We start from the raw sequence: 19617 nt of genomic DNA, 5'->3' as shown, positions 1-19617 counted from the left end.
TATAGGATTAGCAGTATGGAGTTCAGAGACTGGAGTATGCACTTCTAGCTGAAGATCAGGAAGTCTTTGTGGGTAAGGATACATTTGCAGTAGTTCTCAAAGATGAGTATGATTTGGCAAGGGAATGTGGGTCAGAGAGAAGAAGAGGTTGAGCGACAATGTGGAGCAAGGAAAGAATGGGTTAGTTTGAGTAGTAACCCGTGCACGTAGAGAGTGTGAATATATTAATGGGAACTGAAATAGGCTAAGTGCCCAATCTCCAAGGGCCTTTAGTAGCACGTTAAAATATAAATAAATTGGACATGATCTTTCTTAGCACAAGAAAGCATGCTGTGGTTTTTAAGCCAAGAAATGGTATAATCAGATTGAATCTTAAGAAAATTAATTCAGCAGCAGTTTGAGACTTATGTCGCTTCCTGGGTTTCTCAGATTGCAGGAAATCTCCATTCCCTCCTTCCCTGCCTCCCTTCCTTCCCCCTTTCCTTCCTTCCTCCTAAAGTACAGGCTGCCTGGTAAGGAAGGCTGATGGAGGATGAGACTGAGAGGAGAGTAGAAGTAGGTTGGAACCAAATTTTAAAAGCTGTGTGGACTTAATACCTCAGACAGTGGAGAACCATTGCTGAGATTTAAGAGGAAAAGGGCATGGCCATATTATGATGGGGGAAGTTTGGATGGCAGATTGGAGAGAGGAGGGTCTTACGCTAGAAGTCAGTTAAAAGGCTCTTAGCCATGGTGGAGGCAAGAAGTTATGAAATAAGCCAGCATGAGAATGTGGGGAGATTTTAAAAGTCACTTCAGACTTGAGGAACTAATTGCACATGGATGGAGAGGAAGAAATTGAAGGTGAGGATGGGTCTGCAGGTTCTTAGTTAGAGTAGTTACATGGTCTTGCTCTCTGATCTAAACTTAATTGCCTAACCAAACAGTTTCTCATTTTTATAATCAAGAGACCTGGAGAAATGAAATTACATTTCAAGTATGAGTTTTAAGGGGAAAAATCCTTTGTCAGTGAACTAAAGTTTAGACGTCATGAAAGATATTTTCCATATACTCATCAACGAGATGAGGAGAGGCTAGGTTCTGGAGTCCTAAGTGGGTGGGGTCTGGCAGGTACCAACAGTCCCTCAACCAGTGGATGAGCCAGTGAGTCATTATAGGGACAGATAAGAACTTCAGATCCAATAAACCCACACATGTATGGTCACCTTATTTTTGATAAAGGAGGCAAGGATGTACAATGGAGAAAAGACAGCCTCTTCAATAAGTGGTGCTGGGAAAACTGGACAGCTACATGTAAAAGAATGAAATTAGAACACTCCCTAACACCATACACAAAAATAAACTCAAAATGGATTAAAGACCTAAATGTAAGGCCAGACACTATCAAACTCTTACAGGAAAACATAGGCAGAACACTCTATGACATAAATCACAGCAAGATCCTTTTTGACCCACCTCCTAGAGAAATGGAAATAAAAACAAAAATTTAAAAATGGGATCTAATGAAGCTTAAAAGCTTTTGCACAGCAAAGGAAACCATAAGCAAGACAAAAAGACAACCCTCAGAATGGGAGAAAATATTTGCAAATGAAGCAACTGACAAAGGATTAATCCCCAAAATTTACAAGCAGCTCATGCAGCTCAACATCAAAAAAACAAACAACCCAATCCAAAAATGGGCAGAAAATCTAAATAGATATTTCTCCAAAGAAGGTATACCAATTGCCAACAAACACATGAAAGAATGCTCAACATCTAACTAATCATTAGAGAAATGCAAATCAAAACTACAATGAGGTATCACCTCACACCAGTCAGAATGGTCATCATCAAAAATCTACAAACAATAAATGCTGGAGAGGGTGTGGAGAAAAGGGAACTCTCTTGCACTGTTGGTGGGAATGTAAATTGATACAGCCACTATGGAGAACAGTATGGAGGTTCCTTAAAAAACTAAAAATAGACCTACCATACAACCCAGCAATCCCACTACTGGGCATATACCCTGAGAAAAACCATAATTCAGAAAGAGTCATGTACCACAATGTCCATTGCAGCTCTATTTACAATAGACATGGAAGCAACCTAAGTGTCCATTGACAGATGAATGGATAAAAAAAATGTGGCACATATATATAATGGACTATTACTCAGCCATAAAAAGAAACGAAACTGAGTTATTTGTAGTGAGGTGGATAGACCTAGAGACTGTCATACAGAGTGAAGTAAGTCAGAAAGAGAAAAACAAATACCGTATGCTAACACATATATATGGAATCTTAAAAAAAAGAAAATGGTTCTGAAGAACCTAGGGGCAGGGCAGGAATAAAGACGCAGACATAGAGAATGGGAGAATGAACTTGAGGACACGGGGAGGGGGAAGGGTAAGCTGGGACAAAGTGAGAGACTGGCATGGACTTATATATACTACCAAATGTAAAATAGATAGCTAGTGGGAAGCAGGGAGATCAGCTCGGTGCTTTGTGACCACCTAGAGGGGTGGGATAGGAGGGTGGGAGGGAGACGCAAGAGGGAGGAGATATGGGGATATATGCATATGTATAGTTGATTCACTTTATTATAAAGCAGAAACTAACACACCATTAGAAAGCAATTATACTGCAGTAAAAATGTTAAAAAAAAAAGAATGTAAAATCAAGAAGAAACTATTTTAAATTAAAAAAAAAACCCAAAACTTCAGATCCAGACAGAGGAACATGCTTCAGTTCTGGGTAGACTTTTGAGAACAAAGTATATGACATAAATCCAGGAAGACAAGCCATATTCTCCAAGAAGAAAAGGGCAGTCAGTAACGGGAAATGGTGGTGTGATGTCAATAGGAAAACCTTGGCTATTATCATCTATGTTTTCTACAGAGTTTAGGACGTTGACCGATTATGATTTCTTGTTTCCTACCTAAACAGTATTTCAGGCAACAGCCTTAATGTTCATCAGAAGCAGAACTTAACATTTATTCCCAAATGATTTAAGACTAGAGATGTGGCTTCAAAGCTTCTAGGGTAGCCACCAGATGATCAGGTCAGAAGCATGAACCTGACTTGTGAGGGCGTATTGGCTCACTGTAACCACACAAGGAATTATCAAGAAAGAGCCAAGAAAAAGAGAATCATTGACAAGAACATGATTTAAATGTCTGGTCAGCTTATTCTTTCCCCAAGGTAGTTGTCAGTAGCCTAGATCTGAGGAGACCCCACATGAGGTATGAACTAGTGGATAAGAAAATGTAGCCACTGAGCAGCAAGGAGAGAAAATATCCTTGAAAATTGTAAAGGTGTGAGTTATTTTCTAAGACCAGATAATTTAATTTATTGATAAAGTAACTTGCTCACGTCATCTGTGAAAACTTCTCTATGTGCTGATTCCTGGAATCTGTGCTGTTATTTGCAGTTATTGTTTCCGATACCATCCGCCCCACAACTGTACCAAGTTAAAATTACATGGTTTCTTTTTATGCATTTGCCTGCTCTCATGTGAACTGATGACATGGTGTCCACTCAGTTTCTCCAGTGGTCAGCTCATTGCATCCAGGATGAGGCCTCATATTTGAAATGGAGACGCGAGAGGGTGACCTGGCAGTTGGATCTAGAAAGCAGTGCTTCTTGCAATTCAGTCCTTTAATAATTTGGTGCAAATCATCTCTCTCCAGAAAAGCTTCCACGGGCACTAAAATCTGTATTTTGTAAGGTTTCACTAGGGTCTGTGGCCCAAGGGTAAGAGCTTTAGCTTTAGGACATGCTTTAGAATTTTGACCAGGTTCTTACTCTAGAAGTTAGTTGCATTTATGAGGCAAATCATTCATTAATTCAATAGGTATTAAATGAGTACCAATTTTGTGCCCATTTGTGGGATGTATCTGTGAGCAAGACCTTAGGAAACTTACATTCTATGTGGAGGTAGATAATAAGTAAATAAATAAAATAAATTCAGATTAGTACTATGTACTGAGAGGAAAATAACGTGGTCGTTTGTCAGAGTGGCCATATGCAAGAAACTGTTTTAGACTGAGTGCCCAGGGCAATTGAGATGAGACCTAATTCATTAATCACTAAGACTATAAATCAGCTGTTTTGATAATGACTTTTAAGAAGTCAGCCACAAGGTTAATATCAATTTCCTTCTTAACTGCTGTAAGTATATCATATTTTGAGAGCATCTCTGTTCTCTGTACTTGGATGCATTCATATCGCATAAAGTAATGCTGTCCTCTGGTGGTAGTCAGTTTAATAGCATGCCAGCTCTACTTAGGCAAATGGCAAATCTATTTCAAGGGTATACTGAATGCAAGGATGTATTCAGTGGGATTTATTTCTAAAAAATAGATGTCTTTTTTAGATTGCTTTTGATTTTAAAAGGTCTCTACAATTATACTGCATTTGAAGATCTTATTTAATCTTAAATAAATGCTTGGAGTAGTTTTCTGTGTTCAACAATACTTACACAATGGAAGGAAAGATTACCTAGGAAATAGGAAGCACTCAACTCTCAGAACTGAAAGCAGATTAATGGTAAAAAATAAATCAGACAAAGTGAAGTGCTAATTCAAGTGTGGTAAAGCTGAGACTTGAACTTGTTCATCAAAACATCTATTATATTCAATTCCCCATTCCAAAAGGCTTATGTATACCTTACGACACTTTATTAGTAGAAAACTTTTTAAAAGAATATACTTTGGAATTTGAAAAGACAAATGACATTATTTAGGAACAGTGAACATTGTTAATAAAACTTTATATTTATTAAACAATAAAGTTCCATTGATATATGCCCATATTGTTAAATTTAATATTCTAATTATTTGGTCTTTCTTTTAAATACCAATTTTTTGATATTTTGTTTTCTACAATATGGACATTTTCTAACTCTTTTCTAAGTTTTTAATTGAAAGATTCTTTTTAGAATAATGATTTTTATCTCCTAGTAGTTTTTTGTTTTGCTTTTTTATTTTAGAAAATATATATAACAGATTTGAGAAGGTATTAGGTACCTAACAGTTAGAAAATTCTGACTTACTTCTCTAAGTCTAGGAAAAATGTATTGTGGCTAGAGTCTTCTTTTACAGTGGTGTCTCTTTTTAAGGCCCTTGATTGGGTAATTTATTTCCATTCTTTCTGGTAGTTACCTCAATAAGAGTAAAACCCGTCAAGATTGATAACGGCACATATTTCTAGTTGAATCTTTATCAGCTGATATATACAATTTTGAATTATTCACATTCCATGGTCTAGTCATTATGTACTACTTGAATGCAATTGTATAATTTGGTTTTGAATGCCCCATAGTGATTTCATAATTATGGCATAAATCACAATAAATGGTCTGAAATTATTTTTGACTAAAGATAATGTGAGTGGAGAGAGTATGTTATTTACCTGGACAGTGGATTTTTGTTTACATTTATTTCACAGAAATAATGATATCTAGCCTTTATTTCATCTTCCATGATCTTTTGCTGGATAGGACACCTGAAGCTCCATGGTCTCTTTTATTTTATGCTTAGCTTGAAAATGTTGAGTTAATATTGTTTTATGAAGGTGGGCTGGTAAGAATTAAAGGAACATCTTTGTAAGGACTTCAGTGGGAAAAAAAAAAAAAGGAGCCTCTCTATATGTGGTACCTGTCATCTTGATATTCTGATAGATTGACTTTCTTTTAGGTATGGAAGGGGAAAACGGCCAGACCTTTGTTTGAAGGAATGCTAGACTTTTAGAATATATATACATGTGTGTGTATTTGTTTTGTTAGTTGCTGATCAGTGATTTTCATTTAACTTTCAGTTCATACCAGCCTCAGCATTGCTCTACATGTGTTGCATCTTCTCATGACTAGGAGAATTTACTGTGAGAAAAACTAGTTCTCTCAGGGATCATGTCTACGTTTTTTCCACCTAGGAGTAAAAACCAGATATTTCTTAAATAGACTACAAAAACTGAATGAGTTTTCAATTGCAAAACTGAATCACCTTGATTATGCTGTTTTAAATGTTAAGCATATTTTTCCCTTAATTAAAATAACGTGATAAGCTTGACCTTCTTTAACCTCTAAAGAATTAAAAGTGCCAATCTTAGCATTCTTACTCTATTTAATGTATTTTCTCTCTTCCACTTCGTAAATATGATGGAAAATGTTTGTTGAAGAGTGTTTTGGGGATTTATCTTTTTAGTTTTGGAATCTAAACTAATTCTTAATGAAAATAAAATCCCCAAATTAGGCTCATTATTGCTTTTCTAACAATGGCTTCAACAATCATATATGAATACCAGGAAAAAAGGGAAAGAATACATAAGATGAACTTTATATAACAGCATGCCATTGCCAGAAATTAGTATCTAAAATAGAATGTGATGGGTCAGTTGGGGTTCAGAACTTTATGGCTTTTTAGTTAGTCTTCGTGCAGAGCCTTTTCAGTTTAGTGGCTCCTTTTAATGTTGCATAGAATGTCTTGCTATTCTAAAAAGGCACACTGATGAAATGATAGTAACAACTCTGCCATCGTTTCACTAATATATATGCTTCATTGGTATGTTCACTGTTTATGTTGCACTAGCCCGTGGCTTTCTATGGCATTTAAATTAGTATGATAGATTCAGCCTTACTTTGCAACATTTTAGTATTTTTATAATAAAAGGAGTATTTCCCTCCATCTGCAGGTGCTGCTGCTTTTTCAAACGAAGGAAAAGGAAAACCATACAGCGCCACAAATGACTCTGGACACAGACAGATCATGGGGAGTTACTTACATGTTCATCTGCTGTCTTGTGATTAAAATCATCTCTGTAGTGACCACATATATTTTCAAGAACTCACTGTTAGAAACAAAAATGTCATACTTTCATACTTCATTTTGTGGTTGTCTTACATTCGTATTTTTTTCTAATTTAACTTTTATGGAAGCTTTAAAGTTTTGTCAAAACATGAGTGCTTTGCCCATCATTGAATGGAATGGACCAATGAGGTGGTATTGATGAATTACAGTTCTGTAGAACATTTTTCAGAAGCTCTCCTCCTGTTGTAGAAAGCAGTACAGTATCTTAAATGTCAACCAATTATATACCTAATCTGATTTTTATAACTTCTGTGAGAGAATAATCAAAGAGGAATTTTCTCCCCAGTGGATAATGCAACAGAGAAAACAGAGTTGCCCAAATATTTAAAAGAAGTTATCCCTTGAGAAGATCATTATCTGTGTGACATCTGCATTGATTTCACTGTTACTGTCGGTACTGCTATTCATGAGTCATATTAACATTCTCTCTGTGAAATCATGGTACAGTTACTGCCCAGAGGTACTGAGGAAAAAGCTCTATGGGTTTGGCAGATGGTAGTGGTAAAATGAATCACAAGTAGTGTGGTAAATATGAGCTCTGCTTTTGTTGCACCACTAAGTGAAGTACAGTGTTGTCGAAGTGGCAAAAGCGCTTATTTTTTAAAAATGCAAAATATTTGTATAATGTAACTTTATGCTTCCAGATAATAATGTACGTTAGACAGCAAGAAATGAATACTTTGAGAAATGAGATATGTTGGAGTTTTTTGAAAAATACACTAAGGAGAAGGAATAAATGTGAATCTCACCGCACCATATGAGGCTGAAATCTAAGGAGATCCCACTGAAACCTGCTGCTGAACGATTACATTCACCTTAAGCAGAAAACTTTGGATGTGCCACACAATGGTGTCTGTTTATTAATTATTTGCCCTTTGATTTTAAAAAAAGACCCTCAGCAATAAAAACGGGGTCACTCTATTGCCCTCTGCGCACATTAGTCTCTTGTATTCAACTTTGCTGGTTCTCTGGAATTTTCCTACTTTTTAGTGTAATTGTGATGATTGAAAACTATTTTGGAGAGGATGGGTCAGGTGCTTTGTCCCCATAGTCTTTTGAAGTGCCTGCATATGAACAAAGTAATGGTTCTGTAAAAAAAAGGAAACCCATTCCACTTTTCAAGTATGCTTTGTTTTAAGCCATGAAGACACAGGTATACTTTTGTCACATTCTACTAGCCAGAATTTGCAAGGAGAGTTAAGACAAAAAGACTGGCTAGAAAGATAATTATGTTGTTCAAATCTCACATTCACCTTTCCTTCATGAACTTGTTGCTTACTCCTTCCACTCAGCCCCTTCTTTTTGTCTTTAAGTGTGTGCCTCCGGGCATGCTTATTTATTTTTATTGTCTCAAGGTAACATTTAAAATATGTAATTAAAGTAAATAAATCTACATTTTTGACATTATTGCATTTACAGGAATTTAACTGTACTTTGTAATTTATTTTTCTTATTAGCCAAAAGTTCAGTGCATTGTTTTTGATGAATTAGGCACCCATATGAATACCGCAAATCAGGACATTATCATTGTTGCTCTGAATCTATGAATGATCTTTATAAGTTCTTGATTTTAAAGACCTACACTCAGCCTAGAAAACACTTGTTGTATAATTTGGTCAACAGTTTCCATTTTATCTATTTGTATACTGTCATGATGTCTTAAACTACAGGAGTTACATACTGAGTTTTTATTTTTGTTTGCTTTGAGCAAGGTAGATGGATGTTTTGGCCATTATAATGTGAAACCACTTCTTTCTTTACAGTATTTGACCAAATTTGTGTGTCTATGATATTTGTAAATACATGCGATATCTGTATTTCTTATCATAAGCCTGTTTAGTTTTATTCTCAGTAGGGTTTTTGGACTGTACAGTGTTTATATGATCTGAACTCCTTATACATAAGAAGGTGTGTATATTAATCCAATTATGGACTTAAAATATTTTAAAACTATAAATACCCTTATTTGCTGCAAAGACCAGTGTGTAGACATTTGCTTTTTAGCAATATTTTTAAGTGCTCCATTTTAATGCCAAGGAATAAGTCTTTTGGCAACACAAACTGGTCAATAATAGGTAATGCAGGTATGTTCAGGTTAAGCCAACAATGTTTTGCATTTTTATGCTTCTTTTCTGTCAACACTAATGAAGTCAACATTGCCTGAATGTCTGAATAATGAAACACATCCCTGTTTAAAAGTATGTAACTGAAAAAGAAATAAAAAATAAAGGTAGTTTTTTTAAACTTGCTCTTTCCCCTTTCCTCTAATATGGGTAAAATAATGCCACTTACTAATTGAAGACAGGAATTTTAAAAATTCAGTTTATTTAATTTACTAAATGTGAAAAGCAGAGCTAAAGGAACATTCATTCGTTTGTGTTTTTTGATTTTGTTTTGCTTTGTTGGAACCCTATTGTAAAGAGTACATACCTGGAAGTATCTAAGCTTTCTTTAATGAAAGTTAAAAAAAATTTTTTATACTTCTCTGAACTCCTTAATAGAGCAATTAATTAGAACTAATGCCACTAATAAACTGAGGGAAACAAACTGAATCATTCCTTTTCAAAAATGAAGTCATATTATGATGTTCACAGAAATGAAATATTATTAAATCCAATTTTAAGTGAATGACTTTAATATCATTCCAGATAAAGAGCGTATATCTGTGACAGTATCTCACAGTTCATCATTGTGCTAGGTGCTTTAAGGTGCTCTGCTTACTGAAAGATGCCAAAGGTAAGATAAGTCAAAGCAGCACACACTAAGCCCGTGTGTGTCCATTAAGCACCACCATTCAGAAAGAATAAGATATGGAGATGAAACGTAACAGGTTAAGCATGGGTTAAAAGGCCCTGTCTAGAAATATCTGACCTAAGATTAGGTTTCAATCTGAATGACTATAGTTGCATTAGCACCCTTTGCTTTTGCAAGTGACAGAAACTTAACATGGCTTCAGCAATAGGCATGCACATTGTTACATTTAACTGAAAAGTCCAGTGATAGGAGTAGCTTCAGGCATGCTTGATCCTGGTGCAAAGTTCAGGAGTCTGTTTTTCTCTGTATCTCTCAGTTTTGCTTCCTACTCTGCTGTTTTCATTGTCAGGGAGATTCTTCATGTGTGATGGTAAAGTGACCACCCAGCAGCTTCAGACTTCTGCCATAATCTCAGCCAAAACAAAGGACAGTTTCTCTCAACAGTTCCAACAAAAGCCTAAGACTGACATTTATTCCTTCATTGGTTCACATGCCCACCCTCGAGCCAACTACTGTGACCCAGGGAATGTTGTTCTCCCATCTTCAGAGGACACACTGAACTGAGAAATAAGGTAGAAGGGGGTGTTCCCCAAAAGGAAATGAGGATATTGTTACCAGAAGGAGAGTGAATGGATTCTGCGCAGGCAATCTAGATATCTTCAGTCATGGTGAGAAAAACAAAATAGAGTATAAAGGCAAACTTAATTGTTTTAAATTAGAAAACATTGTTATTACTGAGACTTCTATTAATGTGAATATATTATTGGAAATCACTAATATAGTGAATGAATACATTTGAAAAATGTTTTGGACTCAGGTAAAAACAGGTCATAAGTACCCTATTTGATGTGCTTTTGTTTAGTTTTAAAGGTTTTTGTGATAGAATTGGATTAGTAGAGTTAAAAGCTAACCTTTCTTCTAGAAGAGAAATAAATTGAATTATAAAGCTTTGCTGATGTTTGGGTTAACTAGTTTCTTCTCTGACCATCTCTAATACAGACCCACATATTATTTTCTTAGGAAATTTACTTCATAAGAATACATGGATCGTAACCAAAGAAAGAACTACATATAGAAGTATTATCAGGTAATACTGCTGGGATATGAACATGGTTTTAGAAAGAACAGTTGTTCACAGCAATGTTTACCATACTGTGCTTTTACTCAAATTGAAGAACACTCCTGCACTGCTCTAGACTAGGGGTTGGCAAACTTTTTGTAAAGTTTAGGATTTATGGGCCAAAAGGCAAAATTAAGGCTTTTATATACTTGTGTAATGAGAAAGAAAACAAATTTCCACTACTTTTTTATTGATGAAATTAAAAATATATATGAACACTTGAGTACAAATTTTTTGTAATACAGGTCTAATGGTAAAAATTAAGTTATTTTGAGAGGATAATATTTCACTTAATTGGGGTTTGAAATCGATTGCAAATGTTCATCTGTTATGCTGATCTGTAATGTGATTTTACGTATTTCATCTCTGAAAATGTCTCATACAGATAGATACTACCAAATACTGTTATCAGTCCACAAGTGTGTGGATGTTAATTGAGCATATTCACCATTTGGAAGGTGTTTATAGAATTCCATTAGATTCTGCTCTTGATATTTGCCTTTGACATATCATTGCATCGCAGATTAATTACTTCCTTTTAAAGTTTAGATGGATGCTCCTTATTTATACAGTTAAGTGGATTTTGTAATATGGAAATTTCCTGTGCACTTGGATTGAGATCCAAAGATGTAGCTGGAACTGCAGTTGAGTTTGGAAAACACATCCACTGCAAATTTGTGTGGGAATGGATATCTTGCTGCTCGTGTTAACTAGACAGCATGGGAAGTGTCTAAAGCAGCTTTACATAACTTGTGATTTAAACAGCATTAGTTGTCATCAAAATGACTTTGTTGCAGTATAAATTTCACATATAAGTGCTGTTTTGCCTTGTAATTTTTAAGTTGAAGTTATTAAGAAACATTATCAAATCTGCAGCAAAAGCTAATTTTCAAATCCATTCAGTGTTCGTTAATAATAGGTAAGGGTGATACTCATTCAGAAAAAATTCACTTTTGGTCCTGAGCTCAAAAAATTGCAATAAAACTTTATTACTTCTATCAAACTGCTGTGTAGCTGGGCAAGTCAGGATATTCAGTTTCTGTTTCTAATAAAAATGGAAGTAATGATAGTTAAGACTGCCAAGAGTGAATGAAATTCGCCATTGACTTTACTAGTTCATTAACATGATAGTCAAATAGTTCCCACAAAATACCTGCTGATGAGTAATATAAAGCATAAACATTGACTTTAAACATTTTACATTTTCACAAGCTTTGTAAATTTGCCCAGTAAACCTTTTTCTGCTCCACATGTCTTTACCACCATTAAGTTACTTCACATCTTAGCAGATTCTACTACTTTAATTAGCACTGATGTTTTCTTAAGTTCTTTAAAAATATTCTTTCTTATAGTTGTTCCATGGAGACTATTCACAGAGGGTATTTCTTGAGGCACTTCAAACTCAGTATTGACTTCCCTAGTAATCAATAGCTGGCAGTATTGGTAACATCTGTTGACTCTTCAAAAGCCAAATCATTTTGCCTTGTCTTTTAGTTGGCAATTGATGTCTTCAAGCAACTGTCCTTGCTAAAAAGCTAGTGGTCTTCAACATGTTTTTCTCGTCTGGACACACTTTTTAGCTGCTGCAGTCAAACACAATTAGCTTTAACTAACCATCAATAAAGAGCATTCTTTGCTTGGCTAACAAATGAGCCACTTGGAAAGTAAGTGGCTTGCACCCTCATTCTCATTTTTTTTGTGTGTTTGAATAAATTCTATTGTGATGAGATATTCTGTTTTAAAGTTTTCTGATTGTTCTTACTGTTGCTTTTCTGTGAGTTTGGGGATATTGTGACGAGTGCTTAGTCTGGTAATGTGAAAATAAATTGTATTCTTTTAACACAGCTGAAGTGTCATTGCATAATAAACATGATGCTTTGCCATATAATTGTATAACAAAATAATCCACATTCAACTGTGCCTTAGAAGCGCAACACTCAAAGTTCACCTTACTTTTTTTTTACATAATTAATATTCATTAGTAATAAAAAATAATAAAATGTCTGTATGACAGTATGTGTGGCACTTAAAATGCTGTCAAATTATAACTGCATCACTGAGATTTGTAGTGTGTTGAACAGCAGTGTAAAGCAGTGAGAGCACCACATATGGTCTCCGTCACAACTATTCAACTCTGCCTTTGTAGCATGAAAGCAGCCATAGACAATATGTAAATGAATGAGTATGGCTGTGTTCCAATAAAATTTTATTTATGGACACTGAAATTTGAATTTCATATAGTTTTTATGTGTCATGAAGTATTCTTTTGATTTTTTTTTAACCCATTTAAAAATGTAAGTACCATACTTAGCTCGTGGGCCAAGTAATAACAGGAGGCGGGCTAGATTTGACTTGTAGACTGTAGTTTGCCAACCTCTGTTCTAGACCACATTGGAAAGATATGGATGTTGGAGGTTAATTTTTTTTAACCTAATTGAGTGACACAACTTATCAAAAGATAACTTTTCTTCACTTTATAAAAGGAAGGGTCATTTTGAAGTAACATCAAGAATTATGATAATGTTAAAGAAAATGCATCATAGCACTTATGGGAGTTAGAAATAAATGAGATAATTCCAGCTCCCATATGAACTTAGATGTTGAAGCAGTGAATGGTCTTGGAAAGAGCATGAATTTCGGGACCAAACAAATTTAACTTGATTCTCAGCTTCTTCACTTTCCTTGTGAGAACTGTGGCAAGTTATTTGACTTCTTAGCATCAATTTCCTCACCTCAGATTGGAGTAATGCCTTCTTTGCAGCATGTCTCTGAAGTTTGGCAATGATATTTATAATAGCTCTCCGTGCAAGCTGCCATTTACCATTTCTTTCATGGTAAACTATAATTGAAAACTGAGCAGCACCTTTATTTCTCACACAGAGTGTATGCTTCTGCTCCTTGAGACAGGAACAAGGTCTGGTATTTATTAAACTGTGTCTTAGATTGAAGCTGTCATTCCTATCTGTTTAAAAATACTTGCACACTAATTCTGTCGCATTGCACAATTGACTATTTTGACTCAATGGCATTGATAAATTCAAAATCATTAATTCTATACCTTTTTTGATAAAAATAACAAACAGCAGAGGGCAAGGGCAAAACCCTATATCAAGTCACTGTAATCCTGCCTTAAGGTGAATATCAATCCACTGAACGCATAACAGATACCTAAGAGGTCTCTCTAATCCTTCTCTACCGCTTGACTACCATTAGCTATTTATGTTTTTCTGAAATCTAGGTGAACCATTCAGTCCATTTCTTTGCCCTCCCATTCTCATTATCCCATCTGAAAAAGGAACTGGATTTAGTTTGCAATGTCTTTTCCTAGTGAATCCATGTTTACTTCTAAAGATCACCATTTCTAATATTACAAATTGCCTTTTAACTAATTCAGTCTAATCTTACTTGGATTCAACATTATTTACCAACCTGTAGCTGTATAATCTACCCTTTTCTTTTTTTAAAATAGGAATTTCATTTCCAGTCTAGTCTTTTTGCCTTGCTCCATTTACCATCTGCCAAGTCTCTCAGGATGGCTTTTGTCCAGGTCTGGAGACTTAGTTGTTCTTTGAAAATATTTGTACATGTGATGGGCTTCATTTCCTTCTTGCTTTTCCCCCTCATCCCCCACTTAACTTTCTAGACTGAAGATCATTCTTGATTAAAAAAAAGATGGTAAAAGAAAATTTTTAAAGAAGCTAAGTCTTACATTCTTTTTGTCATTCTTCAACCCTTTCCTTACATTTGGCTCTACATGTAGTTTATAAAACCCTTTTTTATTGACTTTAGCTTTTTTTATCCTTTTAAGAAATCATCAGCTAATGGGGGGGGGTTAAAGATTTTACCATTTCTTATATTCATTTGCTATGCACACTCTATTTATTTCCAGTCTTTTAAGAGTCAAACTTGTCAGAAGAGACATTTTTTGCAGGCTTGCTCCTTTTTTCCCCCCCTTATCAGAACCATTTTTAATTGCAGAACTGGAATCACAGTCTTGAGTTCCCTTCACTAGGTATCACCAATCTTAAGATGAGATGATCACATTCTCTCAAGATTCCTGACCCTACCACTTTATCAATCACTTCCTTCTTGCTGGTCATTTTGGTGGTCCAGAGTAGGAATTTCAATTTTTGCTATCTCTATTTTCTGGAAGATTAGTGTTTTTGGCATATAAAGAATTGTCACATGCTCTGGTTATGTTAAAATAAGAGAGATGTTGTTTGGACAATCGGAGCCCTGTATCATGACTAAACTTTGTTTCCCAATTCTGGGCTTTTTAAATTAAGGTTTATGTATTCAACTACTTTTTTTTTTTTTTTTAACACCTTGTTTCAGGCAATGGGCTATGTGCTTAAATCTGGTTTTCTTTTTCTGGCCTGGCATTCTGTAATGTATTTTCATAGTTGTATCCTGATGTTTTCCTCTCTTCTTTTCCCACATATTTTCCACAGTGCATTTTACCTTAGGTGTCCAAATTTCAGTGTTATAAGTCCAGGATACTTCCCTATACCTCTCTTCTCATTTGTGTGTATTCCAATCAGGAATCTCGCCATACCCAGTATCAGTAACTCCTGTGTCATATCTACCATGCCCTGTTTTTATCTAAGTTTTGTTGTTTATAGCTCTTGTCTGTACATCAGTGTGAAGACTGCTGGGTGTTGTTTTCAAACTTCCTGCTTAAGTTCTCTTCTTGAGTGAATCACTTGGCCATCTCTAACCTGATGGTGTATATAACAGCCACTTTCTTGTTTTTTATCTGATCTTTTCACCCGCATCCTCATTCAGTTAAAAAAATCTCTTTAACAAGTCAAATATACTCATACCGATATCTCATGAGATGACATTCTACCCATTTTAAATTGTGCCTTGGAAATTAAAGTCTCATTTAAAAATACCATATGGGCAAGAAAATCACTTACTTCCTTCTTGTACTTTGTATTTTGTCCTGAATCCCATACTGACTTTGTCAGGATGCCCTAAATATTCTATAGTCAGCTTTTTTTGGAATTTAATATTATAAATTGTGTATAAATATGTAAATATATAAAATGAATTATAAAAATTTGGCAATTAGAGCTATTTTTCCTCCACAGTAATTGGTGCTTAAGCTACTTAAATGGCAACAACAGCTGAAAATAGTACCTTGACACATTAACATCCGGACAAACCTGTATGGTCTCTTCTACAGGTTTGGCTGGTAGAAGACCGAAAGAGAGACTAAGAATTGAAAGTACTTATTTCTCACATTCAAGAAAGGTTTAAGACTATTCTTTAGTCAAAGTCCTAAGTTGCGAACAAGCAACCACTGTTAATCAAGATAACTTCCAATCAATTCACAAGCGCTGACAGTGAATCAGTGACAATATCACTGCAGTGGCCCTGCTTCTGAAAATGAGCAAGTCGACAGCAACCTGACTCCAGCCTTCTGAAGCGGAGCAAATCAGTGACAGCCCCACGTTTGCGGACAACAGCTGAGCAGAAGTGCCTCACTCCAGGGGCCACACTCCTGAAAGGCAGCTGGCCAGCAGCAGCCTTCCTCCCGTGACACACCCCAGGGGTTTTAGCAGCCTTTTTGGTTTCCCTAAACCCTGCTGCACCATTGTAAATAATTCATTTTTTACATTTTTCTCTATTACTCTGTGTTCCCTCTCTCCTTCTGTGAAGCCGACTGATACATTGAGGTACTAGGAAAAAAATTTTTTTGAGTAATGGATTTTAATGTAAAAAAATGTTCGGAAAGTACTGCCCTAAATCATCGGGGAATATTATATTCATTCCTTATGTGGTACTTAAGAAAACAGAAAACTATATATTCTCTATATTAATAGTATATAGAAAGATTTCTATCCTAATGTATTAAGCAAAATCTGACACCTGGATCAACAAAGCTTTCATGGTCAAGACTATCTACTTGTGCCGACTCATTTCTCAAGAAGGCCTGCTTGGCAAAGTAGATTAAGCCTCCTTTGTGCACATGTTAAGAGAAACAGCTCTGAGTTTTAGGTCTCTCACAGAAGGATCAACTATTATCAGTGGTGTTGGGCAGCTAGAGTCTCAGCTACTGGGGGGGGGCGGGTATGGGACCCTGTAGGAAAGGTAGCAGCGAGAAACTGGGCACCGTTAGGGCATAGGATGCTGTGGTTGAAGGTTTGGACTTTGTAGTTGGATAAACCTGTGTTTAAGTAAGTCATGGTTCTGACACTTGATGGCTCTATGACCTTGGGTAAACTGCTTAACCTCTCTAAGCCTCAGTTGCCTCATTTCAAGAAGGAAATTAATAACACTGATTTTACTAAGTTTTGTAGCCAAGTTTGGCTCGTAGTAGGTGCTCAATTAATAGTAGCTGTTGGCTATTATTTAAGCAGTACAGGGCAGAAAATTACCAAGGAAAAGATGATGTGATGGGAACCTCGATTGTACATTTAGCATGAAACTGAGGCATATGTTTGTAGTAATTCAAATATCTGTGAATGATGCGTTTGTGGCAAGGAACAAATCAATGGGGAAATTAAATTTATTTTGGAGATAACAGAAAAAAAGACTACTGAGAGAGATGGTAGTGATTCTAGTTACTAAGTGTCATATGTTCCCTCTCTCTCTTCTCGTCCACCTCAGCAGGGACACATTGGCTTCAGAGAAGGAGGACTGGAATAGGAAATTAGAAATGTGTTCTGTTCAGGAATTAACCCCTAACTAGCTTTGTCAATCTTTCTGGGTATCCATTTCATCTCTAAGGGAACTGTTAGGGACTGAAAGTTTGTATCGCCTCAAAATTCATATGTTGAAACCGTAACACCCAGTGTGATGGTTTTAGGAGGTGGGGCCTTTGAGAGGTAATTAGATGAAGTCATGAGGGTAGGGCCCCCACTATGGGGTTAGTGTCCTTGTAAGAAGAAGAGAGACCTGAGTTCTCTTTCTCTCTCTCTGCCACGTGAGGGCACAGCGAGAAGATAGCCCTCTGCAAGCAAAGAAGAGGACTCTAACCAGGTACCAAATCCGCCATTCCAGCACCTTGATCCTGGACTTCCCAGCCTCCAGAACTATTGTTTAAGAAACCCAGTCTATGGTATTTTGTTTTGCCAGCTTAAGCCGACTAACACAGATTTTGATACCAAAAAATGGAATGCTCTTGTAACAAATACCTAAAACTGTAGAAGTGGCTTTGGAATTGGGCAAGGGGTAGATGCTGGAAAAATGTTGAGGTACATGCTAGATAAAACTGAGATTGCCATGATGGGACTATTAAAGGTGATTCTAGTGAGGACTTAGAAAGAAAAGAGGAGAGCCGTAGAGAAAGCCTCCATCTCCTTAGTAAGAATACATAAATTATGCCAGCAAAACATGTTGGTGGAAAAATTGATAAGTAATGCCTGTTCTAGTGAGGTCTCAGATCAATATGAGGAAAAGACTGTTAGACAATGGAAAATAGGTGATTCGTGTTACAAAGTGGCAGTGAACTTGGCTGAACTGTCTTATAGTGTTTTGTGGAAGGTAGGACTTGTATGTGATGAAATTGGATATTTAGTTGAGCAGATTTCTAAGCAAAGTGTTGAAGGAGGGGCTTGGTTCCTCCTGACCGCTTAGAGTAAAATGTGAGAGGACAGAGATGAATTGAAGAAGGAATTGCTAAGCAAAATGGAACCAGAACTTAAAGATTTGGAAAATTCTCAGCCTATCCATATTGCAAAAAATGGAACGGCTTGTTCTGAGGAGAATGTTAAGAGTGTGGCTGAACAACCATTTGATAAGGAGATTAATATGGGTGTGAACCACAGACTAAATCAACTACCCCAGGAGAAACACTGCCAGTTTGAACTGAAGGGAACAGAGTTGGGATGAAGTGAAAGAAGGCTGTCAGATTTCTTAGATCCTACAGGACTGGATCATACAGCTATCCAGCTGTGAACATGTGCTATTCTTTTTTTTTTTTTTTAATTTATTTTATGGAAGTATAGTTGATTTACAATGTGTTAATTTCTACTGTACAGCAAAGTGATTCAGTTATACAGATATATACATTCTTTTTCATATTCTTTTCCATTATGGTTTATCACAGGATACTGAATGTAGTTCCCTGTGCTATACAGGGACCTTGTTGTTTATCCACTCTATATATAATTGTTTGCATCTGCTAATCCCAAACTCCCTATTCATCACTCCTTCACCCCCCAACCCCCTTGGCAATCACGAGTCTGTTCTCTATGTCTGTGAGTCTGTTTCGTGGATAAGTTCATTTGTGTCATATTTTAGACTCCACATATAAGTGATAAGCATATGGTATTTGTGTCTCTCTTTCTGACTTTCTTCACTTAGTATGATAATCTCTAGGTCCATTCATGTTGCTGCAGATGGAATTATTTCATTCTCTTTTAGAACATATGCTGTTCTTCAAGACAAGGAAAGAATGATCCAGAAGGCAATTCAGAGATCATAAGAGCTGCCTGCATATTTTCTAAGGTTGGGGCCATCACCTCAGTTTCAACAGGTCAGACAGTGGCTGCCTGGAGCCTTGCGGGTGGGGCTGCCCAGAGCCTAAGGATTGCGACCCATCAGGCAGAGCTACAGGTGAGATTGCTGTCCCAGTGGCCTTAAGGCAGAGCACTGAACCAAAGGGGATTATTCCTGAGCTTTAAGATCTAATCATATTTGCCTTGCTAGGTTTTGGACTTGCTTGGGACCCATCACCCCTTTTTTCCTTCCAGTTTGCCTTTTGTAATGGGCAAGCCTACCCTATGCCTAGCCCACCATTGTGTTTTGAAAGCACATAACTTATCTGGTTTCACAGGTTCATAGCTGGAGAGGAATTTTGCCTCAGGATGAATCATACCTCAAGTCTCTTATCTGATTTAGATGATATTTTGATGAGACTCTGGATTTTGGACTTTAGAATTGATGCTGG

The 19617-nt window shown here is 36.3% G+C and overlaps 1 protein-coding gene across 11 annotated transcripts in view; it reads left to right on the top strand.

Annotated features, from left to right (window-relative positions):
- The window catches only part of CSNK1G3 (casein kinase 1 gamma 3), a 138332-nt gene extending 119225 nt beyond the window's left edge, over positions 1-19107 (top strand). For 5 of the 11 annotated variants that reach the window (XM_060008942.1, XM_060008943.1, XM_060008940.1 and 2 more), the window contains one exon: positions 6669-13673. In XM_060008942.1, coding sequence (XP_059864925.1) covers positions 6669-6723 — 55 coding nt within the window. In that variant the 3' untranslated portion in view covers positions 6724-13673. Of the gene's footprint in view, positions 1-6668; positions 13674-15906; positions 15935-19091 lie in introns of those variants that run through there. The other 6 variants (XM_060008946.1, XM_060008945.1, XR_009518967.1 and 3 more) reach the window with 5 other exon arrangements.
- The last annotated feature ends 510 nt before the right edge of the window (positions 19108-19617 follow it).

This window comes from Delphinus delphis, chromosome 3, assembly GCF_949987515.2.
Source record: "Delphinus delphis chromosome 3, mDelDel1.2, whole genome shotgun sequence".
NCBI lineage: Eukaryota > Metazoa > Chordata > Mammalia > Artiodactyla > Delphinidae > Delphinus > Delphinus delphis.
The sequence above is the reverse complement of the archived record's forward strand: the minus strand, read 5'-3'. Positions and strand labels throughout refer to the sequence as shown.